Source organism: Podarcis muralis, chromosome 17, assembly GCF_964188315.1.
Source record: "Podarcis muralis chromosome 17, rPodMur119.hap1.1, whole genome shotgun sequence".
Classification (NCBI taxonomy): domain Eukaryota; kingdom Metazoa; phylum Chordata; class Lepidosauria; order Squamata; family Lacertidae; genus Podarcis; species Podarcis muralis.
In genome coordinates, this window is record NC_135671.1 from 3859267 (window position 1) to 3882441 (window position 23175).

The following is a 23175-nucleotide window of genomic DNA, read 5'->3' on the forward strand; positions in this document are numbered from 1 at the left end:
ATAAAACCAAATTCCAATCACCCATCTCTCCTAACTTCCCGGAGGTACCTATACATATGAATCTGCACATGCAAATCGGCATCATGGGCCTATGCCATGAGTCCTTTACGTACTGTATGTAGCAACGCGCACACATCCTATTACATATCCATCAACCGTCCTGTTTTCAACAGGACATCCTGGAATTATATAAGCCAGGGACGTCCAACTCCCAAGAGACTGTGATCTACTCCCAGAATAAAAAGCTGGCAGTGATCTACCCATTGGGGGGGGGGGAGGAACCAAAGTTGTTGACCTTTTTTTAGGGGGGCAGGTCGAAATTGTTGATCTTTTTGGGGGGAGGCAAGTCAAACTGGGGAGAATTTTTAGGGGGGAAAGTCGCTCACCAAAAGATCACAGTGATAACTCCATCTGCCACTTTGGCGATTGTGTGTGAGTGAAGAATGGGGGAGGAGGCGGGGCCGGATCTTCTCTCCCCCACCAACCTGTGGAGGAAATAGAGACCACGATCAACCACTACCTGTCGACCGGTCTATTGTGGTCAACCAGTTGGACATCCCTGATATATGCCGTTGGATCCCGGAACATCCGGTTTTTCAGTCCAGTCAGCTGGCTCCCGCAAGAGCTCTGGACCAAAAAACGCATGGGATGTTGGAGGGTATGCTATTACAGGACAGCCTGTTTCAGAATGCTCTCTCCATGGAGGCTCGCTTGGCGCCCTCATCATACATCTTTAAGCGCCTGGCAAAAACGTTCCTCTTCGACCAGGCCTTTGGCTGATGTCCTTTTGTGGGAAGGAGGGTTATGGGTTTGGTTTGTTCTTGTTTTTATTGTGTATTTTGTGTTTTTATCTTGTGTTTTTATGCTGTGAATCACCCTGAGATCTTCAGATCAAGGGCGGTATACAAATTTAATAAATAATAATAAAGAAATACCAGTGTACACCTGCGGGCGAGAGCCTTCCTTTCAGCAATGCGTAGTTGGCCTGTGTGTAGGGAAAAGGAAAGATCTGTGTGCGTAAGGCAATGACACCTGTTCCAGGGCGGGGGGCTGTTGTAGTCTAGGTTTTGTCAGACTCCAGTTTCCATTCCCTCTGACCATTGACCATGCTGGCCTGGGGCTGATGGGGGCCCAGCAAGATCTGGGAAGGGCCACAAGGTTAGCTAGCCCTGCTGCTATTCTCCCCAGCGAAATGTTGGGAGGTTCTATCTCCCTACGGTTTTTGTAGCAGGTGGTGCTCTTATTATTTCCAGATATCATAAACGCCTAGTCCCAGGAACATGTTTGGATCTGCAGCTCCCGACACACCCCGAAACACGCCCCAGGAGTCTGGTTTTACCTGCTGCCAGCTCACGCAAGGAGATGAAGTAATTTGGGCACTCCTGCTGTTTTCCCTAAGGAGTTTAGACCAGAAAATGCAGCTCTCCAACACAGCATGGGACTCCGCTGGTCAGCGACTGGACTGGCTCAGGGGCTGAGAGAACGTAGCAGGTAGGTAGATCTGAATTTTGACTTCACAGGGAAGGAGGCAAAAGTATTCAGAGGGCCCCTTGGCTAATATCGCAGCCTTAGCAGAGCTCCCAGACTTTGGCTGGTTCTCGGTTTTGCAGGACTCTGAGGAAGCCTCCCTTGTTGTGAAGGGGAGGGGTGTCGCTCCCACTCATTATGGGACATCACAAATTAACCGGCAGCCATGTTTTCATCCCCCAAAGCCAGGTCTTCACTTCTGGCTGACATGATGGGGTGTGTGTGTGTGTTTAGAAACATTTTGTTCTAGAAGACTTGTGGTGGGAGTTCTGCCGCTGTGGTTTCTTTGCAAGTGCTGCAATGAAGCGGCTGCCTAAGTAGGTCACATCCACTCAGTACATTAAAACTTTGAGAGGCATGGCATTCTCCCAAAGAATCCTCGGAGCTGTAGTTTGTTAAGGGCGCCCTCAAAAACTCTCAGCACCCTTAGCAAACTACAACTCCCAGAAATCTCTGAGGGAAGCCACAGCTCTTAAAGAGGTATAACGGGACACCAGAAGTACAAAACTTGCCCCAGCAACGAATCCACAAAGTGGCCTAAGGGAACCCACTGTTCTCTAGCATCTCTTCTCTGACAAATCTTAGCCAACCTTTCAGGGAAGTTGTAATGGAGCCAGTAAGAGTTTTTTAAATCATGAGGGATGTGGAGATATTCCCCCCGCCCTTCGTAATACTAGAATGGTGTGAAATGTGTTGGCAGTAGCCCCAGCCCAGGCCTGAGAAAAAAGAAAGAATTTCTTCACACTGTTCACACTTTTATTATTAGCTTATTGAATTCACTGCCACAAGATGTGATGCTGGCTGCTAGGAGACTTCCACTTGCAACGCCGCTTCCCCCCCCAGGGAAACCCGATCTTTAGTGCTCAATTGGAGCAAATATCCCTCAGGTTTCCTCTGAGCTGATGTTTGCCCCTATTTAAAGCTAAGGAGTGGTTTTCCCTAGGAAAGGGCTGAAGAAAAGCGCTCAGACCCATTCTTTCTAGGCACAGGACACACGGAAGTGGGGTGCGCCCTTAGTCGCTGCTTTCTTCCAGTGTTTTCAAACCTGGGTCTCCAGATGATGTTGGGTACATCCCTAGCTAGCAGGACCACTAGTCAAGGATGATGGGAGACCAACAACGTGTGGGGACCCAAGTTTGAGAAACACGGCTTGAGAAATTGTGCCACATATTAATGCAGAGCAGGTCTGACAAGGACCAGTAGAAACGATAACTAGGTGGAAATGCTGGGATCAGAAGTAAAAGTAAAGGTAAAGGGACCCCTGACCATTAGGTCCAGTCGTGGCCGACTCTGGGGTTGTGGCGCTCATCTCACTTTACTGGCCGAGGGAGCCAGCGTACAGCTTCCGGCGTAGCAGTTCAAAAGCATGCCAGTGCAAGTAGATAAATAGGTACCACTCCGGTGGGAAGGTAAACGGCGTTTCTGTGCGCAGCTCTGGTTCACCAGAAGCGGCTTAGTCATGCTGGCCACATGACCCGGAAACTGTATGCTGGCTCCCTCGGCCAATAAAGCGAGATGAGCGCCGCAACCCCAGTCGGCCATGACTGGACCTAATGGTCAGGGGTCCTCTTTACCTTTACCTTATAGGACACCTTGGTCTGATTCAACAGGGACATTCCTAAGGGTTCAGAACACTTGAAATGTGGAATTATTATTACTGTTCCTACTACTACTATTGCTACGCCTTCCTTATATCGCCTGTGCCGCCAACACCCCTGTGTCTGACTGTTCCTGCTTCCTTGTGAGCGTCCATGGCAGCTTTTCTGGCTGTTTTTAGCCATGCACCTGCCAGCTTCTCCCCTTCCACACTTCTTGAAAAGGGCCTGAAATTCAGAAGAACAAAGATCCCAGCAACGAGGGATCGGGAGAAAAGGGAAACGGCTCCGAAAGCAAAGGCACTAAAACGAAATTGGATGAGATCACTGGCTGGGAGGCCTTTGTTATCCCCTCAGGATTTATGGGTGGCAGGGACACATATATATCCCCTGGGGTGTCACCCTCTGAATGAGGAGCCAGTGTCAGCAGAAACAGAAACATAGAGAGACTGAGAAAGACAAACAAGGGCAGAGAAGGAAGGTCCTACAGGCCGAGGCTGCGGAGAGGAAGACAAAAGGGAACAAGGAGCTCCCAGCCCATGCCCGATAAATCTCAGTTATGGGAAGTCCTAAATGTGACCCCCCTCAGGGTAGCTTTCCCTGCTGTGAAGACTCTGAGCAACGGTTCGATTAAGCAGTTGTAGACCCTGGATGTACACATGTCCTTATGGAGAGCTCCTCTTTAAACAGCCGTTGCGTGTTGTTCATAATAATAATAATAGTAAAAATTTATTATTTATACCCCACCTATCTGGCTGGGTTTCCCCAGCCACTCTGGGCAGCTCCCAACAGAATATTAAAAACATGATAAAACATCAAACATTAAAAAACTTCCCTAAACAGGGCTGCCTTCAGGTCTCTTCTAAAAGTCAGATAGTTGTTTATTTTCTTGACATCTGATGGGAGGGCGTTCCACAGGGCGGGTGCCACTACCGAGAAGGCCCTCTGCCTTGTTCCCTGTAACTTGGCTTCTTGCAGTGAGGGAATAGCCAGAAGGCCCTCGGAGCTGGACCTCAACGAACATTTCCCTTCTCCCTCGCCACCACCCCATGTTAGAGGCACAAAGACACAGGTTGCCAACCCTGATTTTTAAAATAGTAATAACAGATCGCTTATACTCATAGCTGTCAATCGTCCCTTACTTGGCGGGAAACTCCCTTATCCTATCGCCGTGTCCCGCTGCTGTCCCTTATTGATGATGTCCCTTAAATTTCCCGGGTTTCAAAGGAAGCAGCTCCTCTCCCTCCCTCCCTGCCAGCCAGGGAGGAGGGAGGCTCCAACTGTGTTGCTTGGCTGCGTTGCTCACCCAATAAGGAGTCTAAGAACGACTGGGGGGGTGGAGCTTGCATGCCTTGTGCCGATCAAATCGGCCGCGTTGCCTGGGGACTTGCCTTTGCTCAGCGCTTCCCAGCGGAGAGGTGATGGTGGTTTTCCTTGCTGCATCCCCTTTGCTGTGTTGCTGCGCTGTGGGAACCACCGCTTGAGGCTTTGTTTGGCTGCTGGCTGGGCTTTCTGCCTTTGGCTCGGAGGGGCTCAGAAGCTGAACATACCTGTGCCTGGAAAATCCCTTATTTTGGCTGCTGGTCCTTTATTTTCAAATCTGTAAGTTATGCTTATACTACACTGGAACAATAAGGTGCAAGAAGAAATCATAGGATCGTAGAGTTGGAAGGAATCCCGAGGGTCACCAATCCATTAAAACGCAGGAATCCTGCACACAGCCATTTCCCAGTACGTTTCCGAGCACAATTCAAAGTGTTGGTGCTGACCTTTAAAGCCCTAAACGGCCTCGGTCCTGTATACCTGAAGGAGCGTCTCCACCCCCATCGTTCAGCCCGGACACTGAGATCCAGCGCCGAGGGCCTTCTGGCGGTTCCCTCACTGCGAGAGGCCAAGTTACAGGGAACCAGGCAGAGGGCCTTCTCAGTAGTGGCGCCTGCTCTGTGGAACGCCCTCCCATCAGATGTCAAAGCGATAAACATCTACCTGACATTCAGAAGACATCTGAAGGCAGCCCTGTTCAGGGAAGTTTTTAATATGTGACATTTTAGTGTATCTTTCATCTTTGTTGGAAGCCGCCCAGAGTGGCTGGGGAAACCCAGCCAGATGGGCGGGGTACAAATAATAAATTATTATTATTATTATTATTATTATTATTATTATTATTATTATTATTACAGCCAACCCTGGCTGGACTCGAACCACCAACCTTCTGGATTAACAGCCGGATGCACCGGCCCATTTCGCCACAGGAGACAATTTCTGTTAGAAGAGATATAGAAATGATGAAAATCTTTGTACTGTTTAATTACAGACTAAGCCCTTTCTTGTGTCATTTAAAATAAGACAGAAATGTTTGTATTTATATACATTTTGAGTGATATTTAACCAACTTTTACTCAGAGTAGAAAAACTGAAGTTAATGTCCTGTTTGTTGATTTCAGTGGGTCTTCTCAGAGCAAAGCTTAGTTGACTGCCACCCTATGGATGGGCTTTAACTAATGTCGTGGAAGTCTTTGCAAGGACTTCTGCTAGTGTAATAATCTCGTGGAACATTGCAGCTGGGCCAACAAGTTCGGGGATGAGTCTTTCTGCAAGTATATAAAGGGTTATGACGTGACAACGCTGCAAGGAACTTGGCTAACTGAAAGCATCTCCCTTGATGACTATCATGTGTTTGAAACCAAGGCCTCTAAAAGGACAAGGAAGGGGCGACCAGGAGGGGGTCTTGCTACAATGGTCTCTTCATCCCTCTCTTCCCAGATCACGGTCTTCAAGGACGCTGAGCATCTAAACCCTGGGAAGCATTTTGAATTTTGGGACTAAATCTATTACTTTTGTCTCAGTTTATATTCTGCCCTATAAAGTTAAAGCACAGATTGAGAGCTCCTGGTACAAATTACAAAGCTGTCTATCCTCTCCATTAATCAAGTGCCCTACTGCTCCTGTGCATATAATGGGTGATATGTGTTATGTACTGAAGTTCTCACCCTGGGCCAACCGGGGGATACTGTAGATAGTTTTCACTCAGGTTCACATATGCAAATAAGGAATTGAAAGTGACGTTCAGTGATTGGATAGTTACAGAAAGTTGTTACTGTTGCGTTGTAATGGAGCTCTATATAAGCAGGCTGGCTGAACCCTTCAGTTCTGTTCTGGCCTGTGAATAGACAAGAGCTGTCTGAAGAATCACTGTGTCGTCTGATATGTTCACCCACAACTTAACGATATGAACGCAAGAATTGGTGTGGACAATACCTAACTGGAAGCTCAATTCCCAGTATTATCAGAGATTAAGGCATATTATTGCTCCTCTCCTTGGTTGTTTTCCATCCAAATCATCCAAAGATCGAAAAACAAATTTCACTAGTGTAATGGGGAGCCAGAAGCAGCTTAGTCATGCTGGCCACATGACCCGGAAGCTGTACGCCGGCTCCCTTGGCCAGTAAAGCGAGATGAGCGCCGCAACCCCAGAGTCGGTCACGACTGGACCTAATGGTCAGGGGTCCCTTTACCTTTTATTGTTCTATACAGTGCTTTAAAAAATGTTTAGGGGTACTCTCATTTTGACTCAAGAAAATTATCATTTTATAGTTCAAATCGGGGGAAATAAATACAGTAAATGGACAAAAGTACAGTGGTACCTTGGATTAAGTACTTAATTCGTTCTGGAGGTCATTCTTAACCTGAAATGGTTCTTAACCTGAAGCACCACTTTAGCTAATGGGGCCTCCTGCTGCTGCTGCACCGCTGGAGCACAATTTCTGTTCTCATCCTGAAGCAAAGTTCTTAACCCGAGGTACTATTTCTGGGTTAGCGGAGTCTGTAACCCAAAGCGTATGTAACCTGATGCGTATGTAACCCAAGGTACCACTGTACAAAGATTCACAAAATGTTTAGGGGTATGCATATCCCTGCACGCCCCCCCCCCCAGATAAAAGCACTGATTCTATACATCCATTGCATATATAATATTGCCTTACTATTATTCTCTACTATTACTTTCCTTGAAAACTTAATGATTGTGATGATAATAATCACGCATGCACACGACACTCAGAGCATGTGCAGTTTCTCACTTTAAAGGCACTTAAATCTTCGCGCCATCTAACCGACAGAAATGAAATGGGGTTTGCTTTGGCAGCCCCAACGCTTAGCACATTTACTTAGGAATAAGCACCAATTTTGTTGCAGAAATGGATGACATATATTTAAAGCAAAAAGTAATAAAGTAAGCATCTTTGTCATCACAGACAAGCCCAGACGGCAACCCCGTGATGATAAAATCATTTTAAAAATGAGAAGGAAGGAAGGATGTTGTGGCGGTCTGCACCAGCACTTTGTTCCATTCTAATCTGATGCAATTATATAACTTCAAATCTGCACGGCTACTTTGGTTTGGGTACGGACTGTTCCTCATTAATTCTGCCCCCTCTCCAGTGCACTGCCTCTCTGCAAAATGTCTGCCCACGGGGCAGCGTGAAAAGCATCTCTCCATGTGTCCTTGCTGTTTGAACTTGGTGCATGGATTGTGTGGCCAATAAGGCAATCTTGGCAAGGCCAGACCCTCAGGTAGAGGTGACTTGCTTCTTCAGTTTATTTATAATATCCCCTCTTCCAAACAGTGCAAGGCAGCGTACGTGCTCACATACACACTGTTTTATCCTCACAAGAGCCCAGGGGAGGTTAGTCTCAGAGACGGTAGCCAGCCCCAGTGGCGTAGCGTGGGTTGTCAGCACCCGGGGCAAGGCAAGTAATTTGGGCCCCCTAACCCGTGGATTTGCACCCCCTAACCCGTGGATTTGCGCCCCTTAACCTGTGGATTTGCCCTAACCCCAGATGTTGCGCCCGGTGCGGCCGGCCCCCCTGCACCCCCCACGCTACGCCACTGGCCAGCCCAAGGTCACCCAGTAATCTGGGGTGGGGAACCAGAAGTCTCATCAGCCCTGGTCATTTGCCATGCTGGCTGCAGAGTCCAACAGAATCCGAAGGGCCACAAGTTCCCCACCCCTGCAGTTAGTTTTGTGGGTGGTTGTGAAGTTTATAGAGGTATTTTTGTAGGATCATAGAACTGGAAGGCACCACAAGGGTCATCTAGTCCAACCCCCTAGGATCTTTCTGCCCAACGTGGGTCTCGAACCCACAACCCTGAGATTAAGTGTCTTGTGCTCTATTCATAATAATAATAATTTATCATTTGTACCCCACCCATCTGGCTGGCTTTCCCCAGCCACTCTGGGCGGCCTCCAACAAAGATTAAAAATACATTAAAATGTCACACATTTAAAACTTCCCTGAACAGGGCTGCCTTCAGATGTCTTTTAAAAGTAGGATAGTTGCTTATTTCCTTGACATCGGATGGGAGGGCGTTCCACAGGGCGGGCACCTGTGGAAGGCCCTCTGCCTGGTTCCCTGTAACTTGGCTTCTCGCAGCGAGGGAACTGCCAGAAGGTCCTCGGTGCTGGACATCAGTGTTCGGGCAGAACGATGGAGGTGGAGACGCTCCTTCAGATATACTGGACTGAGGCCGTTTAGGGCTTTAAAGGTCAGCACCAACACTTTGAATTGTGCTCAGAAACATACTGGGAGCCAATGTAGGTCTTTCAAGATCGGTGTTATGTGGTCTCGGCGGCCGCCCCCGGTCACCAGTCTAGCTGCCGCATTCTGGATTAGCTGTAGTTTCCGGGTTACTTTTAAAGGTAGCCCCATTGCAGTAGCGCATTGCAGTAGTCCAAGCGGGAGATAAATACAGCATGCACCACTCTGGCGAGACAGTCTGTGGGCAGGTAGGGTCTCTGCCTGCGTACCAGATGGAGCTGGTAGACAGCTGCCCTGGATACAGATTTGACCTCTGCCTCCATGGACAGCTGTGAGTCCAAAATGACTCCCAGGCTGCGCACCTGGTCCTTCAGGGGCACAGTTACCCCATTCAGGACCAGGGAATCCTCCACACCAGCCCTCCCCCTATGGAATGCTCAAAGCCTAACCACTGCACCATTTGGGGCCTCTATCATTCTCTAGAGACAATGGAAAGCGCCTTTGGGGTCAAAGTCAAACAGCTGTGTTAGCAGCACCAAGTAACCTCCACAGCGCGCAAAACTGGACAATGTGCATGGAGGTCCTGGGCTGCCCAGACGCCCCTTGCCGATGGTCCAAAGGAAAGCAGAAAAATGCCTAGAAGGTGCTGTCCAACCACCTGAGAAGCTCCACTCTGGATTTCTTCTCCCGAAACTTTCCACAAGTTTTAGGATCAGAGTTTTCCTTCTCCTAGATGGGCTACCTTCCCAGGTTGACGAGCCCCGTCTGCCCCTATCACTCTACCACACTTTTTCTGCCTCAGGCATCAAAATGTCTTGGGATTCTCTGGCTCTCACTACGAAGGAGAGAAGGCAATCTCTGGGTGTTTTAGACCCAGGACAACCGTGGTTTTAACACAAAAATCAGCACCTTTTCTAGCCGGAAAAGGCAACGCAAACGCTGGAGGATTGGTGTGATGTGCTCTGCATGACACACCCATCTGACAAACGCTCGACTTCCTTTCAGCCCTGCAAGCCTGAACTCCGATGTGATAGCTACTGGCTAATGATTAATTTCCTTGCCTTGCTCTGCACTTTCTGCACAGGGTAGGGTAGACGTCTGAGGAAGTGCAAGAGAAGAAAAGTAAAAAGCTAGCAAAAGCACCACTAGCCCACTTCCTTATTTGTCGCGTTCTTCTCGCCACAAAACTACTGCGGCGGGCAGAGGATGATACGTTTTCTTCTTCTTGTCTGAGGAGCCTGTCATGGCTTATCAGCTGTTGGAACCAAAGTTCATATGTTGTTATCAATGGCAAGTTGTGTCACAGACACATGATGGCCGGGAAATGGGATTGAAGCAAGAACAAGAGCAATTTCCGTAAAAGAAGGAATGAAAGTGAGAGAATGTCCGGACAGTGAAGTCCATGAAGCTAGATTTCCCACCTAACCTGAGGTCCTCGCTCGCTTCTGATCTGCCTTTGACTTCCGCTGGTGAGCTAAAATTCCTTCAGTTGCTGTGGACATGTCAGAAACCTCAAGCCTGTAATTCCTCCAGATAAAGAGAGGTAAAAGACACTGGGAGAGTGGAGAAGGGAGATGAGGTTAAATGCTGGTGATTGTGGTGGTAGCCATAAAAGTGTTTTGTTATCTGTCGGTTAGCCAGCTGACTGGAAAACGTCCTCAGTCTGGCCTGCTTTCTTTTCCCAAAAGAAAAACTGCTCAGAAAAAATACAGGGTGGCTCCTCTCCTCTCTAAGAAAGGCCTTTGGGGGGTTTGCTATGGCTCTACACTAGGAATAGGCTGACGTTAGCCCTATGGCAAAGTTCAACACCACAATCTGAAAATCTCCCCCTGCTAATTTCTGCACATCAAGCATTTGTTGAAGCCCAGGTTTGGGGCATGAGCTATGCTTACTCAGTGGTGGGGGAAGCATGTTCTGAACATACTTAGAAGCACTGGAAAGAGATTAAACTGAGATATGGTTATGACGGCCTGAAATGGTGTCCTCAGACAGTGTTCCTACATTTACTTTTGGAAGATCTTCTTCTGTGCTTCTAAAAGAAGAGCGATAAGCAGAAATTCAGCAGCTACAGCTTCTTCATCACTGCATTTCCATGCTAGGAAAGTCGCATCTCCTGAATTTCTGTGTGTCATGCAGCTATTAAAGGCACAAGAAATCAGACAGAACAAAATATAGCAATGCTTCCCTATTCCTTCCTGGGCAATTTAGACAGTCAGATTTTTTTTCTTTTACTTATTTTCTGAGTGATTTTTATTCTGCTTTTAAAAGCAAACCCCTTGCAAGACAGCTACAATATAAGAGTTAAGATTAAGAACATCACAACAAAATAAATACAATTAAGAATCCACAAAACAGCATCATGTTAAAGCAGAGAGAACCAGCGCCAGCATTTTGTAACTGGCAGAATAAAAGGTTTTAGACTTTGTATTTATTTATTAAGAACTACTTTATTAGAGAAAGAACTTTTGTAGAATGGGACTTAGTTGTGGGTAAGCATTGCTGAAGGATCTTGGCCATGTGAATAATAATTTATAATAATTTATAATACTATATCAAATTCCACTTGTATATAAATGAACTGGATGGTTTTTAGTATGAAGAAAAACTTGCTAAGGAGAGGTGTGTTGCTATGATGCCTTTGAAAAGCCATTGGAGGCGGTGGTATGTGTAACTTTCATTTCTTGATCCAAATGGAATTTTACCAATTTCCCCCAGAACTGGAAATGAAAGTGGCCAGGTTGTTTTCGGCTTTAGTTCAGCACCTTATCTAGCAAAGTCTCTGGGCACCTTCCATAGAAACACAAGGTAAAACTGAAAAGGGTCCCTTCGGAATTTGCTGTGACACTTTGGGCAGATCTATCTACAGGACAATCTCAAAATGGTTTCAAAGCCCATGTTCCTCCCCTGAAATTGGCTGCCTCCTGTAGCTGCTTTTCATTTTTGAAAAGATGTTGGGAGACTGTTCACATGTCCCAAATATAGCACCTGATTTTGCCCTAAGAAAAAGGCTAAGAACGGGGATGGGATCTCCAGATTGCGATGGACTCCGGTTCTCATCCAGTCTGGTCATTGGTCAGATAGCATGGGATTCGTAGACCAATGACACCTTGCGGCGCAAGTCTAACCACTGTCATAGGAAACTGCCTTATACTGACGTTTGGTCCATCTGTCTAGGGATTGTTGATATGGACATGCAATGGTTCTTCAGTGTCAGGCAAGGGTCCTACCTGGAGGTGCCAGGGATTAAAGGACCTTCTCTATGCAGAACAGACGCTCTTCCACTGAGCCCTTCCTGTAAAGGTGCAAGTCCTAGTTGCCTGGCCATTGGCACTTTGACTGACAGCCTAATTTAATTTCATACTGGATTTATCAACTAGGACTACCCTGGGTCTGGAACCCTTGTTGTTGTTTAGTCGTTTAGTCCGCCTCTTCGTGACCCCCTGGACCAGAGCACGCCAGGCACCTCTGCCCTCCACTGCATCCTGCAGTTTGGTCAAACTCATGCTGGTAGCTTCGAGAACGCTATCCAACCATCTCGTACTCTGTCTTCCCCTTCTCCTTGTGCCCTCCATCTTTCCCAACATCAGGGTCTTTTCCAGGGAGTCTTCTCTTCTCATGAGGTGGCCAAAGTCTTGGAGTCTCAGCTTCAGGATCTGTCCTTCCAGTGAGCACTCAGGGCTGATTTCCTTCAGAATGGAGAGGTTTGATCTTCTTGCAGTCCATGGGACTCTCAAGTGTCTCCTCCAGCACCATAATTCAAAAGCATCCATTCTTCGGCGATCAGCCTTCTTTATGGTCCAGCTTTCACTTCCATACCCTAAGCACCCCTAATTCCAGCTCCCAGCTTTCCCTCATAAGAGGGGATAGTTATTATACAGTCATACCTCGGGTTGAATATGCTTCATGTTGAGCGCGTTCGAGTTGCGCTCTGCAGCCACCCGGAAGTAACAGAGTGCCTTACTTCCGGGTTTCGCCACTCGCGCATGTGCAGGTGCTCAAAATTACGTCACACGCATGCGCAGAAGCAGCGAAAAGCGACATGCGCATGCGCAGACGTGCCGTCGCTAGTTACGTTTGCTTCTGGATGCGAACGGGGCTCCGGAACGGATCCCGTTCGCATCCTGAGGGACCACTGTAATTAGTGTTGAGGCTATGCTCACCGCAAAACAAAAGCAACATAACCAGGCTGATTTGGGGGTATTCTCTCTCGCCTCCCCAGTCTTCATGTCACATTTGCAGACATCTTTATAATACAGAGTTGGTCTGCCAACAGGCCTGGTGCCTGAAGCCAGCTCCCCGTAGAGCATGGGTCGGCAAAGTAAGTTCCGCCGGCCGGATCAGGCCCAATTGCCTTCTGGATCTGGCCCGTGGACGGTCTGGGAATCACCGCGTGGATCGCCAGCACACACATTCTTTCCCTCTCCCTCCCACACACGGCGGCGACGCCTCCTCCCTCCCTCCTCCTGGCTTCTCCCTGTCCTGCCTAGAGGAGGAAGGGGGCTGGGCTTTGTTGGTGCCAGCAGCAGCAGCAGCGCTCAAGCGGCTGCCATTTTAAGCAGCCTCTCGCCAGATCATATTCTCTAGGAAGGCCCAACAGACAGGAAGTTTATAGAGCCATTCCACACTCCACAGTAGTCAGTTAACATTTGCACAGAATCTTTCATGCAGCACAATCCTATACATATCTACTCAGAGAAATTGGTTTCACTGAGTTCGATGCGGCTTGCTCCTAGGCAGATGGGCATAGGATGGCGATCTGCCCTCTCTACCACCTGTGCATTTTCTCAGATAATCCGAAAAGGCTCTCCACTCTTCCACAAACATTTAGTCTTTTTGGTCTCCTATTTTAAAACTATTGGACTATATGGAGGTGGTGAAATTGATGGCAAAAATAATAACTTTAAGCATATTGGATTGCCTGCATTTAGGTTCTGGCTGTTCTTTATTGCTTCATCCTCTGCCACCCTGCGCACTCTTTGCGTTTCTCAAAAATTTTGGTTACATGCCTAGAATGCAGTTCCTTACAGTGACAAGCAGTGGAGGAAATGAGGCGACTCCTGTTCCATTAATAGTTGCAAGTAAGAGGGGATTCCTTCAGCTGCAGATTGTCAGGGCAGACAAACTGAGAAAAACCTGTGCCTTCCCAAATTCTGTGCTACGCATAAAAGTACAGTAGCCCTGGCTTCTCTTCCACCTGACCACCCTAGAACAGGGCCATGAAAATGTGCCCACAGAGCTGTGAGATCACACGGAGGCTTCTTTTCCCCACGACCATCAGCAAAAATAAAGGATGCAGAGGCGTTTGCTGACAAAAGTTGGTTCAGAAGTTCAGCCCTGTAGAGGCTTGCTGGGACGCTGAACCTCTTCAGGAGTCGGGGTACCAATTAAAATAGGCCGTCCCAGGAAGCTAAAGGATCCAGATGGTTTCTGGATGACTCCTGGGAATTTTCGTCTCACCTGGGATACTGTCAAAGCCATGGTGGACCTCTGGAATGGGGAAATGACTCAGGCTCACCGACTGGGTGTGCTTGTTTCATCAGTTTCATCAGTAGCCAGGAGCGATTTTGCACAGCTGAAGGTAGTGCATCAGCTGCACTCCTTTCCGAAAGTGACGCATGCTTTAGTTACATCTTATGTGTAATATGGAGAAAGTCTCCGGGAGTTAAACCCTGAGGAAATATCGGTACATGCTGCCTTGCAGGACATCTTCTGGAGAAGAAAAGGCTAAAACGTAATTGCTTTGCTTTCCTTTGGACCCCATCAGCTGAGAAGAGGGTCTTGTTGTCTGGGCAGCCCAGGACTTTGAGACACACTGCCCAGGCTTGCCCCCGGGGAGGTCACTAAGGGGGTTACCTTCACCCCTGGAGGTGCACTCCATTTCCTCTTGAGATAGATGGATGTCAAGTCCAGGGCCGGATTTAGGTTTGATGAGGCCCTAAGCTACTGAAGGTAATGGGGCCCTTTATATGTCCAGTTGTCCTTTGTCAACAACAAATTGTCGCTGTTTTTTTGTGCTGAATATATGCTAATAGGTCCATACACAACACAAAACAAAATACTGTTGCTGTATGTAGTCTTTATTTTATTTGTTTTTTATCTTATATTTTGGAAATGTACATCCAGTTGTTTTTTCCTTTAAATTTTTTGGGTGCCCCCTAGAGAGTGGGGCCCTAAGCTACAGCTTGTTTAGCTTATACATAAATCCAACACTGATGTCAACCACAATAGCAACAACAGCTCCGCAGGCCTAGCTTTGAATAGTGTTTGGAAACTTCAGCTAGCAGCCAAACTACAGTGGTACCTCGGGTTAAATACTTAATTCGTTCCAGAGGTCCGTTCTTAACCTGAAACTGTTCTTAACCTGAAGCACCACTTTAGCCAGTGGGACCTCCTGCTGCCGCCGCGCCGCTGGAGCACGATTTCTGTTCTCATCCTGAACCAAAGTTCTTAACCTGAAGCACTATTTCTGGGTTAGCGGAGTCTGTAACCTGAAGCGTATGTAACCTGAGGTACCACTGTCTTGACCAGGGCTGATTATAAGGGGCATGTGACTCCCTTGTTACCTCTTTGTTACCACAGCTTCACTGGCTACCAGTCTGTTACTGGACACAATTCAGAGTTCTGGTTCTGACCTGCAAAGCCTTACACAGCTTGGGAGCAAGTGATCAGATGAACCGCATTCTCCCATATGAGTCTACCTAGGGTTGTTGTTTTTAAAATGTTTTATTGATTTCAGTACATAACAGAACAAAACAAATACAGTCATACCTTGGGTTAAAGATGCTTCAGGTTGCGTTTTTTTGGGTTACGGACCCAACGAAACCCAGAAATACTAGAACGGGTTACTTCCGGTTTTCGGTGGCCACGCATGTGCAGAAGTGCTAAATCGCTTTGCGCATGCACAGAAGCGCCAAATGGCAACCCACGCGTGATCACATTTGCAACCCGAGTGTTCACTGTACAAGAAAGAAATCGTAGCCCCCAACCCCAGCCAAGGAAAATCCGTTTTTCAATCGTCCATGTTTTCCATATCCATTCTGGAAAATATCTGCTATCTCAGGTGTCTCTCCATTGGCATTCATGTGTGGAGGGTGGTTGTGTTCTTTTGTGGTTGCATATGTAATAAAACTGTACGAAACCACATCTGAGTGGGCAGTCTAAGTCAATTGTTCCATGAATGCTAAAAGCTAAAGCTGTTGGTACCGTACCTGGTTTCTAATTTACTGGAGGCAGGGGCTTTCCAGAACTTTGCAGTTGTCAATCCTGCATCACTAACTATGAATAAGAGCAATTTCCTATGAAGTAATCCAAGTTCTCCTCCACTATATAGGGAAAGAGGTTTCATAGGAATCTGTTGGGCTGTCATCATGCTAGCTCTTCAAAGACTTCCTTCCAGAATGATCGGAAGAATTGAGGAGCTCAATTCCACATGTGGACATACTTCCCTGTCTCCCCACATCCCCCCCCCCCCCAGCATACAGCAGAGTTAGATGAAGCTATTTGACTTAGGCTGTGGCGTGGCATCTGCGTAGGATTTTCAACTATTTTTCTCCGATACTCGCAGAAATCAGTTTGAATGTTGTTGGGTTGGGGGCGGGTTTTTTGCACCAAATTGCAACCCATTAAGCAGTATTGATTTTTTGCCAAGATCTTTTCCCCATAATTGATTTAGGGTATGACACAGATTCCCATGTTTCTAGTTTTTAATTAATGTTTTGTGATTGACAGAGATTTGTTTGAACACAACATGCGCGGAGCGTTTGAAAGGGCTCCTGTGTTTTGGAGACAATGTATTTGTACCCTGTGATTGTAACTTCCTCACTGCCTCAAGGAAGGGCCTGCCAAATCAACACCTGGCGGAGAATAATGATAAAAAGGAAAAGGAAATCTACTAATCTAAGTGCACGGTCAAGTAGGGGAAGTCTATCCAGTAAGATAAGAGGTCACAAACCATAATAATGCTCAATATCAGGCTAGGGCAGCTTCCCCAAGCTTGGATTTCCACAATGAAATGTGCCATTTCTTTCTTTTTTTAAAGTCTAATATTTTAATTGTTATGTATTCAGTGGTCTTACAGGGACGCGGGTGGCGCTGTGGGTAAAACCTCAGCGCCTAGGACTTGCCGATCGCATGGTCGGCTGTTCGAATCCCCGCGGTGGGGTGCGCTCCCGTTGCTCGGTCCCAGTGCCTGCCAACCTAGCAGTTCGAAAGCACCCCCGGGTGCAAGTAGATAAATAGGGACCGCTTACCAGCGGGAAGGTAAACGGCGTTCCGTGTGCTGCGCTGGCTCGCCAGATGCAGCTTGTCATGCTGGCCACGTGACCCGGAAGTGTCTGCGGACAGCGCTGGCTCCCGGCCTCTTGAGTGAGATGGGCACACAACCCCAGAGTCTGGCAAGACTGGCCCGTACGGGCAGGGGTACCTTTACCTTTTCCTTTATTCAGTGGTCTGTGTTTGCCTGAGCTTGAGTCTGGACTAAGGATTCCAAGCTCCTGTGTTCTGATTCGATACATGATGTCCAATCACAGAACATTTCAGGATTTGGGCCATTGGCCCTTGGACTCTGAGTCGTGATTCGCAGCTTGGATGTTTAGACAGCCAATCATGTTGGGAGTGGGAGTGGCCCGGGCTTTCAGGAATGTATATAAGCAGTTGCTTTGCCCCTGTTTCCCAGTTATATGTCGTTCAGTCAAGGTTCTTGCTGTTATCGCTGTGTCTTGCCTCGTGGGAACTCACCGACACTTCATTAATGGTTTACTTGCTATTTTCTCCCACTTCAACAAAAGCTTAATTCAGACACCCAGACACAGCTAATGAATCTTACCTCTTTCTGTCAAGAGAGAGCAGAATCGGAAGTCATAGTCTGAAGTGAAACTGCAGGCTGTGGTTTGTGCATGCAGTGTTGCCATGCTCTCTGAATTGAGCCAAGATTTATGAAAAAAAAGTCAAAGGAATTCATTATCTGATAGTTCTACCCCACCCAAAGACACTTGAGGGTGTTATGTGGTATTCTTGGTGATGGCAACACCCTATTATCAGAACCCGGAGAAGCAAAAAGAGGACCCACCCCTGCCATGAGTTTTTCCTGATGGGTAAAGAGAGGTAGGGACAGGGTTAAGTTCTCCCTGCTCTGTGTAAGTAAAGGTAAAGGTACCCCTGCCCGTACGGGCCAGTCTTGCCAGACTCTAGGGTTGTGCACTCACCTCACTCAAGAGGCCGGGGGCCAGCGCTGTCCGCAGACACTTCCGGGCCACGTGGCCAGCGTGACATCGCTGCTCTGGCAAGCCAGCGCAGCACACGGAACGCCGTTTACCTTCCCGCTGGTAAGCGGTCCCTATTTATCTACTTGCACCCGGGGGTGCTTTCGAACTGCTAGGTTGGCAGGCGCTGGGACCGAACGACGGGAGCGCACCCCGCCGTGGGGATTCGAACCGCCGACCTTTCGATCGGCAAGCCCTAGGCGCTGAGGCTTTTACCCACAGCGCCACCCGCGTCCCTGTGTAGTTAGCTATTAAATTAGCTGATAAATAGCAGAGAGGAAAATCTGGAGAAACCTTGTGCACTTTCTGAATATTTTCATGACAACATGCTGTATCCATCTACCTGTTTCCTTTTCCTTTCTCCATACGTGCATTTCTCTCCCACCCCGTGAGTGAATTCCTCACTTTTCTTGATGTGAGTATGCTACAGTTAATAGCTATATTTTTCGTTCTCTTCCAGACTCATCATTCTGTACGATCATGAATGGCGCCGATCTTCCCGTCTCTGACAGTTCCTGGGACCTGGAGGCTTAAATAGGGGTGCTGGGAAGAGAACCATCTAGCAGCAGCAACTGCTCGAAATGAAATAAAGAAATGATCACCAACTTGAGAATTGCGCACCCTTCCTGGTGCCCTTCCCTTTGAAGGAGATTGTCTCCAAGCACCCTGAACGGCAGGATTGAGGCCCTCAGATGCTTCACAGGCATGTCATCGGCCAATGTCACCCCGGTCGTGATTTGCAAGGACCACAGTGCCAACCACCGTCTGCACCTGATCGGCTACAGCCTGATCTTCACCGCAGGTTTGCTGCTCAATGTGGCCGCTATCTGGATCTTCTTGAACTACCTGAAACTCAAGTCGGTGGTGAGCATCTACATGCTTAACTTGGCCGCGAGCGACCTCCTGTTCACCATTTCTTTGCCCTTCCGTATCTATTACTATTCCATGGAGCAGTGGCCCTTTAGAGAATTCCTCTGCCAGGTCTCGGGCTCTGTCTTCCAAATCAACATGTACGGTAGCTGCCTCTTCCTGATGTGCATCAACCTGGACCGCTACGTGGCAATTGTCCACCCCCTTCGCTGGCGCCACCTCCGGCGCCCCAGACTGGCTCGGATTGTCTGTCTTGTGGTCTGGGTGCTTATCCTGGTAGGCTCTATTCCCGTGGCTTATGTCCACAAATCCACTTCCTGTGTCAAAGACAGGACGACCATCACTCTTTGCTTCGAGAACTTCAGTGAGGGCCTGTGGCAGAAAGAGCTCCTCCCCTTGATCATCCTGGCGGAGATCCTTGGCTTTCTTCTGCCCCTGACCTCTGTTTCCTACTGCTCGGTCCGAATTTTCCAGAAACTGTGCCAGGCTGGTGGGATGCAGAGCCTGCGCCAACGGAAGACGCTTCGCATGCTAGTGGTCAACCTGGTCATCTTCATTATCTGCTTCGTGCCCTACAATGTCGTTCTGGCAGCGTATGGGCTGATAAAAGCCCAGCTGATCAAGACCGACGTGCAAATGAAGGATTCGGTACGGCAGGCCCTGGTCATCACGGTGATATTGGCCAGTATGAACTGCACTCTGGACCCCCTGATCTATTACTTCAACACAGAGGGCTTCCGAAACACTTTAAATAAACTGAGGAAGGCGCAAGCTTGGGACTCTGAAATGGGAACACTTCAGAATCGAGTAACGGAAAGTAAGTCCTACCAGGCAACGAGTGCCAAGCGAGGATTCCCGGTCCAAACGTTAATCCTCCCCTACGAGGGCTTGCCATTTGTACCCCCTAAAATATTTTTGAACAGCCCCATTGAAGATTCGGAAATATAAGCACGGGGGGGGGGGGAGTGGGCTCCTCCGACTGGTGATTACTGCAAGAAGTGCTTGCTAGGAATTTCTGAATGATGAACAGAGGGGAGGGGGATGCGATGAAACAAAACTGTAAAGGGGGTAAAGCCTCTTGGAACATGGATGTTCAGAGATGGTTTCAGACCTGTAGGGAGTATGTTTACATGACCATGGTAATCTGTTTCTACACCCTAGGCATTGTCTTCTTCTTTAGCGATCACTCGTAGCCAAGTAAGATTGTCTTCCATAAACATGGTTTTAACCGTGGGTCCGTAACTGACTGGGGAGGCCAATTCTGGATCCATATGTCCTTCCACAGTGGGGACATAGGCTTCCGGGCAGGAGTTTATCATTGTGCCTTCCTCTTAGCATGTTTCTCCCTTTCATCCTGAGTTCGAGCATCTTCAAAGCCCATGACACCTTTGGTAAAGGCTGTTCTCCAACTGGAATGCTCACAGGCCAGTGTTTCCCAGTTGTTGGTGTTTATACGACATTTTTTAGATTTGCCTTGAGACAGTCTTTAAACCTCTTTTGTTGACCACCAGCATTACACTTTCCATTTTTACGTTCGGAATAGAATAGTTGCTTTGGAAGACGATCATCAGGCATCCGCACAACATGACCAGTCCAAAGAAGTTGATGTTGAAGAATCTTCGCTTCAACACGGTGATCTTTGCTTCTTCCAGTACACTGACATTAGTTCGCTTGTCTTCCCAAGTGATGTGTAAAAATTTTCAGAGACACTGTTGCTGGAATATTTCGAGGAGTTGGAGATGGCATTTATAAGTGGTCCCCAAGCATACAGTAAGGTTGGTAGTACAATAGCTTTGTAAACAAGCATTTTGGTTTCCCTGCGAATGTCCCAGTCCTCAAACACTCTGCACTTCAACTGGGAGAAAGCTGCACTCGCAGAGCGCAGGCGATGCTGGCCTAGGCATTGTACATCATGTACAACCCAAGAAACAGGCCCTGTGGTGAACTAAGGCTGTAAACACACAGCAACCTAAAGTGGATTGAATGCATCTAACATGTAACTTGTGTTGTTCTCACCCACATGGCATCCCACACTTTTCCCCATTCTCACATGGATTTTCCCAATCCATAATGCGGTAAGGAAATAAAATCGCATGTTACCCAGCTGCCGACTACTGAAGCACATTGTGTGGATGGCGTTTCATTTCATTTTTACTCGTGTGGTGAGATATGTGCATATATTTGCAATGCAGGCTTCTGGTGATGGTGGCAGTGGTGACTGTGATGGTACTTTTATTGCACCACTGTACATGATGAGCAAAAAGGAAAGGGAAAAAACACAGGTCCCTGCTTTGAGGACTTTACAAGCCAAATTTCAGCAATTGCAGCAACAACAAACAGGAAAGCCTGTGTCACAAGGGATCGATGTGATTAAAAGCATTTGTGATTCCTTTGGCTTAGTTTTAATTGAAGGATAAAGACTAAGGGCTTAAGCCAGACTCCATGGGGAAAAGGGGGGTTGAAGTGGGGCTTGATGGGAGACTAAAGTTGCTCTCGGACAGAGTGTAGTATTGCAAGCAGGTCATTCGGGTTTTGCAAATGGATTGTAACCAGCAGGTTCCCCACCACCAATGTATTGGTGAAAAAGTTGATGTAGAAGAAATGGAGCAGAGGGGCCTGGAGACTGGCATTTTGAAACTGCTTACATCATTTAGGGGACGTGGGTGGCGCTGTGGGTTAAACCACAGAGCCTAGGACTTGCTGATCAGAAGGTTGGCGGTTCGAATCCCCACGACAGGGTGAGCTCCCATTGCTCTGTCCCAGCTCCTGCCAACCTAGCAGTTCGAAAGCACGTCAAAGTGCAAGTAGATAAATAGGTACCACTCTGGCAGGAAGGTAAACAGCGTTTCCGTGCGCTGCTCTGGTTCGCTAGAAGCGGCTTAGTCATGCTGGCCACATGACCCGGAAGCTGTACGCCAGCTCCCTCAGCCAATAAAGCGAGATGAGTGCCGCGACCCCAGAGTCAGCCACGACTGGACCTAATGGTCAGGGGTCTCTTTACCCTTTACCTTACATCATTTAGACACTACATTTGGTGCACCGATCCCACAACGAAGTGCAGGATACATATGCATCTTGGATAACATTGTGTGAACATGGATTAAAAACTCAAGACTTGAAATGCAGTGGATGCACATAGGCGCCGACTCCATGGGGCTTGAGGGGGCCCGAGCCCCCTCAAAAATTCGTTTGGGGGGGCTCTGCCCCCCCAATAATCTCCGGCGCCCCTCCAGCAGAGCGCCATCGCCGCCCCTCCCCCAGCCCAAAATGCACTGGGAGGGGCGGGCTGCATGCCTCCTGCCCTCCCTCCCGAGCAAAAGCTCCACCCAATTTCCTTTGGAGCTGATTAATAGGCGCAGCACGCTCTCCCCTATTCGCTCACGAGGAGGCGGCGCCACTTTATTTGCATATTCATGAGCTTATTTATTATTCATGAGCTTTCCCGGGCCCCCCCAATATTTTTTATAAGTCCGCGTCCCTGTGGATGCACGTTCGGTATTTACTGAGCATTCATCCATTCATCTGTTTGCAGGGACAACCTTCTCGTAGAATATTGCAGAGTTGGACAGGGCCACAAGGGTCATCTAGTCCAACCTGCTGCAATGCAGGAATCTTTTGCCCAACACGGGGCTCAAACTCAAGACCCTGAAGTTAAGCGTCTCATGCTGTACCCTCTGAGCTATTCCACATCCTTCCCATGTATCAAGCAAGCATTATCCCACATTTCCCGGTGCATTCTCCTGTCACTTTCCCTATTGGAAAAATTCCTTGGCGGGCAGAGAGCAGAAGTGTTACGCAAGAGCTCCAAATCAACTTAAATTGCACAACCTGAATTTGCTGGTATGTGGATGAATCCTATCTGAAAACATGAAATATACTCGGAGTCGAGAGTGGATTTCATGCTCTTTATTCAGCTCATAGCGGTGAGGAGGAGTGAAAGTCCCCTCAAAGTATCTGCTTTATATACATTATTTACACAATGGGCTGCACGTGATTGGCTAATTCCGGAATTCTCCTGTAGCCCAATCAGGTTGTGGATTTACTTCCATCTGGAGCTGGATTGGGTGGCTCCTGCAGACCAGTCATACTGCTGCATTGTTCTAGGACCAATCAGACTGCTGCATTCTGAATCCTATTGTTCTAGGACCAATCAGACTGCTGGATTTTGGATCCTATTCAACTCAGTACATAACAAAACACAAGGTAGAAGTTCATGTTCTTCATTCCAATTTGCAATCCTCCAGTTGATTTGTGATAAAATGAACAATGACGTAGCCACCAACAGACTACTGTGTGTGGTCCCAAGGAATTGTCTACTAAGGAAACATTGTTAGTTGCTATTTTTGGAGAGGGGAGCGAGGAGCTCCCCAGTCCATTTCCCTCAC

General features: G+C 47.8%; 1 protein-coding gene across 2 annotated transcripts; it reads left to right on the plus strand.

The window, feature by feature from the left end:
* The first annotated feature begins 9744 nt into the window (after positions 1–9744).
* LPAR5 (lysophosphatidic acid receptor 5) lies at positions 9745–20909 on the plus strand. 2 transcript variants are annotated; one of them, XM_028713088.2, is made up of 2 exons: positions 9745–10203; positions 18381–20909. In XM_028713088.2, exon 2 carries the CDS (start codon positions 18626–18628, stop codon positions 19736–19738), a length of 1113 nt encoding a protein of 370 aa, XP_028568921.2. In that variant the 5' UTR covers positions 9745–10203; positions 18381–18625; the 3' UTR covers positions 19739–20909. The 2 variants fall into 2 exon arrangements, with proteins under 2 accessions (XP_028568921.2, XP_028568923.2); XM_028713090.2 differs by having other exon boundaries at positions 9745–10129.
* The last annotated feature ends 2266 nt before the right edge of the window (positions 20910–23175 follow it).